We start from the raw sequence: 9,119 nt of genomic DNA, 5'->3' as shown, positions 1-9,119 counted from the left end.
AAAAATCTCTGCCTTTAACAGTCCAGTTAACGTCTGTTTTTTTTTTTTTTTTTTTTTTTTTTTTTTGCTTAGTCACCATTTTTATACGACCCAAATATATAATGCTATCGTTGTGGTACGTGTTCATTTTTTCTTTTCCCTGTAAAAACTTCAGTTCTAGTAAATCAAATGTCATGAAATTTTAATACAGTGTTACTTGCTGCTATAGGAAGCTTGATAGTTGGTCCATACTGTCTTAATGACTTTTGGGGTTTCTTATTTGGTTTATGTATGTGTTCCAATTGTAACTTCCAACATTCAAATTAATTTACATGCATTGTAAAAAAAACTACCGTTTCTTGTGAAGTTGCTTTCTTTTGTATTAGATCAAACTACCAGTGCACAACTCTGCTAGGTGTAGATTCAGATATTTTGAAATAGGGTGCCCGGAAAATGGGGTTCGTTGCTCTCGTTTGATAATTCTGCAACATTTTCCAAAGAAACCCCTGAAGTCGCCACTGTCAGCGAGTCAAAATAATACTGAATTCTACAGTATATTGTATTTTAATTTTCATTACACAAATTCAATTGAAGTCGTGACTCACAAAAATCTTTTTTGAGCACCAAAGAGGTGCCATTGTCTATTTTTGGCATTTCTAATGGCGCATGCAGGTTGTGTCCTTTTGAATGTTGATCGGTTATAATTGTTCTCGACATTAGATGATTTAACAATCGATGACTATTCGACTAAATAGTAATCGATCGGTTTGATCGATGAAATAAGTTAACTTTCTCGTGTGTATGATTCTTATTGGGTAGCGGAAATTTGGATCAGCTCTCCCCATGTCCAATACCTTTCATTTCATCTATTGATTTCATCGATCAGTTAACGTTTGAATGAGCTGTTTGGTGTACGGACTATATGTACGTATCTGAACAAGACAAGAACGTACTTCCGGTATCAAATTTCCATTCATATTACTAATCTGCTTTGAAATTCAATGTCGTAACCACAATACGTCTTGTATGGCCCAATTACCCATGCTAGATTTCCGCAGAGGACGGAGGGTTTGGGGATTGTATGGAACATAAGAATGCTTGGTAAGAAAATCAACAATGACTTGACCAGATGAAGTATTTCTGTGAAATATCCATTCTATCTGTACTCCTTGTACAAATATCTTGCTGAAAAACTGATATGCTCTCTCTAAAGCCTTGTGTTCAAACCCTTCAATGTCCATTTTAATTAAGACGTTTTGAAATAAAGATATGAAAGGGAGGGACAAGAGATCATCTAAAACTATTGTAGTTACTTCGTTGTAATGTCTACCAGAAACACTTCCCCCTTTTATCGACTTAATATGGTCTGCATTGTCATCGACAAATGTCCCACCAAAATTTTTCTCGTCTGCTGCTAGTTTTACTATTTCATGTTGTGATGAAACAGCATTCATCACCATGAAAAAATGGTCCTCAAAATGCGAATCATTTACTGACCTACAAAGTTTTTTCATATTTAAGTTCAAAGCATCTATTGCTAAAACATTACGACCAAATTTAGCAAAGCTCAAAGAGTAAGTCCCGAGATTAGCTCCAATATCAATGAAACTTAATGTTGAATCCGATTCCATAAATTTGGATATTATCTTGATTTTATCAAGGTCAAAACTTCCGGTATTTATAATCCTTCTTGAGACCCATATATCATTCTTAGGGTCATGGATGTGAATAGGAACTTTTCCGTACGGAGTAATAAGAGTTGCAATGGTGTCATGTACTGAATGTTGACATATATCACCTTTCTTGGACCAGTCGCCTGCGAGGTCATGTATCCATACATCTACAGTTTTCTTCGCTTTTGATGACTCTGAATTTAATTCTTGTTGTGTATCGCCAGTCCGAAAATTCGAGACAACTATACCCGATTCACCATTCGATTTCATTGGTGACAGGATTGTGTATGATACATACAAAAAGCAGACGGTAAGAGTTAGCGTTGAAATAACACAAAAGTTTTTCACCAAACTCATTCTAAAATATACAAAAAGATCAAAAAATAGATATGCAGTACTACTATTCTTCCAGGGGGTGTGTTAACTTATTTTATAATAACATAATAACTACATAATAATGTACAAATGTAACACATGCATGTACTTCTGTGTTATCCGATAGCAAGATGGTTCATAATAACACGTTACAATACCTTAATTATAATTTTAACCAAAATGTGTTCTTCTACAGTCGAAATATTGCTGAACAATAATTGCCATTTCTCCAATGTCGCAAAAGGAAAATGGTGATTATTTCTTCAGCCCAAAATTCAATCGGAACTGTTCAGCAATTTCCGCTACACAAAAAAAAAAACATTTTTCTTCTGTATAACCAGAAAGTCTGAGGAGTTCCCATGCAGTTAGTGATAAGGGACCGGTCATCATTTATCTCCAGAGGTGGACCGGCAAAAATTTTGGGGGTCAAAGAAAAAATTGCAGTACTTGAAGGAGGGTATGTATTTTTTTATTAATTAATGAGGGGTCATGATTTTTTTTAAAGAAAAATTATTTACACTTGTACATGTGCAATATCTAGAATTTTATACATAATATCCTGTGTAAAGGGTAGAAAGCACTAATTCCTCTTTCCATAGGATTCTATGCTCATTTTACAATATTCAAAGGCTTCTCTAGACTTTACCTGAACTTTAACCTTCAGAGGGCTATATCAACATGATTCTACATATGTCAGCTCACAATCCTCAGAATGGCATCTGCGGTTAGCAGACTTGCAGTGCAGTACTGGTCACCGGAAGTGAAGGGTCTATAAATAGCATGGGAAATCCCAGTGTTTTCACAAGATAGGGGTATATTTAGAAATCATTATGGAGATTAGACTTCACATCACAAGAAGAGAAATACACCTATAAAATGTACAGAAATATTTTTCCTTTCAGAAACTGTTTAATTTTTTAAAATAAAATGAGAACTTTTTTCACAGCACTATGAGGAACACGGGGTAATTTCTGCGTAGGACTATTTTTGCTGTTGAATTAGTTGTCTGTAACCTTTTATGTTTGGTTCAGTCATTGTCTCTAATTGTCTGTTTCATTTTTTATATATGCATAGAAAATGACATTGCGTAAATTTTTACCTGGGGCCTTTCAGAGCTCACTCAGTCTACAGGATGCATGAGGTTATCCTCATGATGAAGGTCTTGTTGTGACCGCTGAAGGTATTAAATTTACCGCTGGTTGTAATGGTGGTTTGCATTTGTTGCATTATACCATATCTGTTCTTTTTCAATTGCATGAAGTGTATGTGCACATTGCAAAACACACAAAAAAAAAAACATTATTGCCAAAATTTCTTATAATGTTCAAATCAAAACAAATTGAATGTTGAATTTATTCATAGCTATTTTTATTTTAAACTTCATTTTAAATAAAGATATATGTTATCAAATGTAATGAATTTTCTAATATTAGAAAATGGATTTGCCGATTCAGTTGCAATTTTTTAATATTAGAAAATCATTTTGTAATATTAAAATTGTGACTGATTTTCTAATATTATAAATTCATTTTCCAATATTAAAAATTCATATTTTAAAAAAAAAATTGTGTGATCTTTTATGAAAACATGAACCACAACTTGAACTATTTATGCATCAAAAATCATCCCACAATTAGGTCTAGACTGTCAAAGGAAAAGACTTCTAATGAATTCAAGCAGTTTCTTTATAGTTTTGATTACAAATTGAATTATAAGAAATGTTTCCAATATTTTAACAGGTTATATTGTATAACCTGTTCAGATATTGGGAACATTCCTTAAATAACTTTTACTATATGTTTCCTATTCTGTTTTGAATAAATCAATACGTACATTGAAATTTCATGTTTAAAAAATGCAGGGGGGAGTTGACTTTTTTGGTACATGAGAGAGGGCGGGTTGAGAATTTTTCTGTGTTTGGAAAAGGGGGATAGTTATTTTTTTTTTCCGGGATCTTTTTTCAATTTGCCTTCCCACCCCTGGAGATAAATAATGACCGGTCCCTAATTACTTTACGACATTGAGAAAAAGATCGAATAAAAATATTGTGTCATTTCATTTTGTTTCTGATTTACACAAAGTTAATTTAACTTAAAGTTTATTGAAATACCTTTGTTTTTCAAAGACATTGTCTGCATAATTCAAAATTTTGTAAAATTGAATTGATAGGATGAGTCATAATTATATAAGAAAGCCGGCTGTATAACCGCGAGTGTCGAAGAACGCAAAGGTCTAAAGTGCAGGAATATGGGGCCGGGAATTTAGGCTAGGGGAGTAAACATAATTAAAGACAATGCAAGCGACACGAGGTAAGACCATTTTGGTGGGTGAAATTGAACAGAATTTGCGCTTGTGCACGAGGCTTGAGTGGCTAGCTTTGAAATCCTTGCACTTTAGTGCGTCCACCTGAGTAAATGTATATGTTTAAATTCTGCCCTGTATATATTATAGTACTATTATCACTGACCCCCCCCTATTTTGTATGATTACACAGTATAATCGATAAGTAAAAGCAAAGGTTTTCATGGTAAATTATAAAAATGTATTTGAATATGGATTGAATTGAAAACACGTACATGTCTGTAAAAATGAAATTGTGTATTCGCATTAAGAAAAAGGAGAGTGGATAATTATGGTGAATACGTCAAAGAGACAACTACTAAAACTTGATGAAAAATGTCAGCACAAGGCCACCCATAGGTCTTCAAAGAACGATGAGGAAACCCTCGCACCACTGGGCAGACGACAGTTGGTCCCAAAAACAACATTATACACAGGTACAGCGAAATAGTTGCCTCTATATACTCCAGCGACGTTAAGTATGGGATGGATTGCTACTACCACATATTGAAAAGACAAGAAATAGCATTTAATTAATATTACCTGAGTATGCCGAACGAATAGATTAATCCAAACACTTGTCATTCATTTTCTTCCTGTTTGGTATATATATATATTCAAATTACCGCAACACTCAATAATAATACAAATAGAACATTAGACAAACCAAGGGCATGTACCTAAACAAAAGTGTTATTGAATATGACAAGGCATTCATAAAATTGTCACAATTATTGTTAAGCCTTGGGGTGAAAGAAGAACATAAACTTTATTATATAATTGTGTTCTAAGCACTACTTATTGAGGTCGACGTGTCGCAGTGATACATGCCTTGTTCTGTAAAATTAAAGATTTTTATTTGCATTTTCAAAAATGTGCACTTGTTGACAAGATGGTCTTTCACGTGGTATGCATAAAAAATATGGCAAGAAAATGATTTTTTAATATTACAAAATCATTTTTTTAAAGATTTGTAGTATAAGGAATTCATTTTGTAATATTACAAATTCCTGCTTCAGTAATATTAAAAAATATCGCACATTTTGTAATATTAGAAAATGAATTTGTAATATTATAAAATGAATTTTTAATATTATAAAATGAATTTTTAATATTATAAAATGAATTTTTAATATTGGAAAATGAATTTATAATATTAGAAAATCAGTCACAATTTTAATATTACAAAATGATTTTCTAATATTAAAAAATCGCAACTGAATCGGCAAATCCATTTTCTAATATTAGAAAATCAATTTAGTATATTAAAAATCGTTTTTGAATATTAGAAATTGAAATTTTTTTTTATTAAAAAGTGTTTTGTGATATTAGAAATCTAATTTGTAATATTAGAAAATGAATTTGTAATATTAAAAGATCATTTTTTTAAAAATAGAAAACACTTATTATCTAATATTACAAATTCATTTTCTAATATTATAATTTCATATTCTAATATTAAAAATTCATTTTCTAATATCAAAAATTCCTGATTTAGTAATATTATAAAATATCACACATTTTGTAATATTACAAATTGAATTTGTAATATTAGAAAATCAGTCACATTTTTAATATTACAAAATGATTAATTAAAAATATTAAAAAATTGTCATTGAATACGACAAATCTATTTTCGAATATTAGAAAATCAATTTCTAATATTCAAAAATAGTCTTTTAATATTAGAAATTCAATTGATTTTTTAATATTAAAAATGATTTTTAACATTAAAACAGTGTTTTGTGGTACAGGAAATCTATTATGTAATATAAGAAAATGAATTTGTAATATTAAAAAATCATTTTTTAATATTAGAAAATGCCCATTTCTGTCTACTTTGGCTTGCCATAAAAAATCTTAAATAAAAGTAGACAAGTATCTCAGCTTTCCAATGTTACCAAAAAAGACACAGAAACACTGAGGGGTTTTGAATAAAATGAAAACAATGTGCTCTTACCCGACAGAAAAATCGCTTAAATTGACAAATGTTTCAATGTTGAAACCCCTAGAGTATTTATTCTTCCGTAAAAGTGGCTTATTTGTTATAATTATTCTGTTTACTACATTCACAAATGATACTTGTGGGATTCTTTAGATGACTTGTGGCGATTTTCAGTCAGAATTTATCAACAACTGCGATCAATGGAATTTTCGATTTTCTTTTTTGTGCGATAAGAAAGCTAAGACATAGGGCTACACGATGATACCTATATATATATCTTTTTTTTACACGTGATGTCCTAGGAAGACTTAAATGCTTTCAAATTAAAAAAAAATGGGTTTCTTGCGTCAAATATAGGTTTATACTGAAAAATGATCCGAGAGTATTCTTTGGCGACAAATGATTTGATATTGGGAGATATAAAGGTACCTTAAAATCACATTTTGGTTGATGAGGCAGGTGCACGGTGGACCCTCCCAGCCAACTGACTAACTATACTCCTTAAAATACGTGTAAAGCCTATCGAAATTTGCAATATTATGACTAGTACTGTTATTTTGTATTTAATAACCACTGGGTCCATGTCACTGTTGGTGGACCTAAGGTTCCCGGGGGTATTTATTCACCAACCCTGTAGCCTGACTTGTCTGACCCGAATTACATCAGATTTATCAAACTTTGCAGTTTTACAAATTTCAAATTTACCTAAAACACTGAGGCTTCCTTAATTGTATTTTACTTAGTAGAACCTCTCGATCGGATGTAGATATTGCTTCCTGTTTCGATACGGTCATGGTTCTGAGTACTAGTCTTCTTGTATATAATTCATTTTTGGATTTAGATCTTCCAATGTATTTGATTCTAACGCTGCTGATGAGATGCTACTCATTGACACACGTGTACAGCACTCAATACAGAAATTTGCAATATATAATAATGAATACCTGCAAACTTTTGCAAATCACCATGGGTTTTTATCAATTTAGATCGAAGATCAGAATTGATATAATAGTCACCAGAGCCTTTAGATTTGTAAAGCTTGATAGCATCTGCAATTATCTTACACTGCCGCAGTTAAATAGTCCCATTGGCATGTCCCATATAGGTTCAAATGCAGTTAGTTAGATCTATTTTGTAGACATATCTATTATATCTGGCATAGGAATTTCGGTAATACATCTCGGAAATGGTGTCAGTCTGTGGTCTGGTAATATTTCTTTTTGTAATAATCATTCAGTTGGGCTATTTTGGTCATGTGTAAAGATAATAGAGCTGAGAGTGGCCCAGGTGCTACAGGGCCTTAAAAGTGCATGGCTAGTGTTGTCTGCACCATATATAATTGTTGAAATTGAATTCTAAGACTTAGGCGTTTATGTTGATGCATTGTGTCTGGTACTAGATGCCCAAGAAACTAAGCACTTTAATTGACACAAAGGTGTCTATGCGATAACGTGTAGCACTTGAGCTATAAATCTTATATCAACTGACGAATGTAGCTAGTTAAGAAAGGCATGTATCTAAGGATTTATTACAATGATTTTGGCGGCTTAAGTTTGAATGATTTGACAGACAGTTTCGAATTGGAGGTCAAACAATCAAAATTTCGTCTTGAAAATATTTAGAAACTGGGATAGGCCAACTAGTAGTTTGTAGCTCAATTACACAGTATGTCAGAGAGTTTCGTGTTTATTCATGTAGTTGTTCCATGTAAACCGACATTGGAACTGAGTATTACGCAAACTGGCGCACTGCTACAATGCATTACGTCATTGGTATGTGTTTTTTTGTAATGTCCTTTGTAATCAGAATGGTGAATTTAAAAATAAAAGCAAAGAGTTCAAGATTAATTATTTACATTAATAAGATTATGTTTAAATACATTTGAATTCAATCCCCATACTTTCCTTTTATTCCATATAAAATTCGACTGATATAAATTGATTCAGTACATGAGTAGTTTGATTTGCTGTGTGAACGAGTGCAAATGAACAATTTCGTGACATATTTTGCACTCTATGGGTTTTACTGTATAAATGTATGAATAAAGTGCCTTTTTCAGTTGAACAAGTGTTTAATGACAATACATGTATGTACATTAAATGAAGAAAAGTGATCAAAATGCTAAATTGACATAAAATTGTTTTTTGTATAAAAAATCTAGGATAATTTACATTGAATTAGACAGGAATATGAGGGAAAATTTAAGGCAAGTGGTATGTGGACTGAGTGTAAGTTCTGGAGAAATAGTGCAAAACAAATAATTCAAAATAGAAATATTATATTGATATGGTAAAGGATCCTAAAAATTCACAACATCTGTGGAAATGTATTCATAGTTTAAATTCTAAGTCACACAGTACACTGTTTGAACTTAAAACAGATAATGATAAAATAATTACTGAAACAAAATAACTGGCCAATGCTTTTAATGATTTTTTTGCTTCTTGTGTAGACAAAATTTGAGGGAAATAAATCACACTCCTGGAAATTTTGAAAATCTTCAGAACTTTGTGAAAAAGAAGATCAATACTCAATACCACTAATGAAACTTGATGAAATCTATAATGCACTGTTCAGATTAGACACAAGTAAGTCCTCTGGTAGTGATAATATTAGTCCAAAAATCTTAAATTTATGTGCTCCTTATATTGCATATTCTCTTACATATATTTTTAATAGAATGATTGATACTGGTTTATACCCAGTCACTAAAAAATGCAAAAGTGACTCCTATCTTCAAAGCTGGTGAAAGGACATAAGCTAAGAATAATCAAGGGAACCAAGGTTATAGTGGTAATCAAAAGAAT

General features: G+C 31.6%; 1 protein-coding gene across 1 annotated transcript; it reads right to left on the bottom strand.

Moving 5' to 3' along the window:
• Positions 1-632: 632 nt before the first annotated feature.
• On the bottom strand, positions 633-1,999 carry LOC148620868 (uncharacterized). Its single transcript, XM_088573945.1, has one exon. It carries the CDS (start codon positions 1,920-1,922, stop codon positions 978-980), a length of 945 nt encoding a protein of 314 aa, XP_088430071.1. The 5' UTR covers positions 1,923-1,999; the 3' UTR covers positions 633-977.
• Between the last annotated feature and the right edge of the window lie 7,120 nt (positions 2,000-9,119).

The sequence above is a fragment of the Perna viridis genome, chromosome 3, assembly GCF_037379345.1.
Source record: "Perna viridis isolate PV_CMFRI_1.1 ecotype Kerala chromosome 3, ASM3737934v1, whole genome shotgun sequence".
Classification (NCBI taxonomy): Eukaryota; Metazoa; Mollusca; class Bivalvia; order Mytilida; family Mytilidae; genus Perna; species Perna viridis.
The sequence above is the reverse complement of the archived record's forward strand: the minus strand, read 5'-3'. Positions and strand labels throughout refer to the sequence as shown.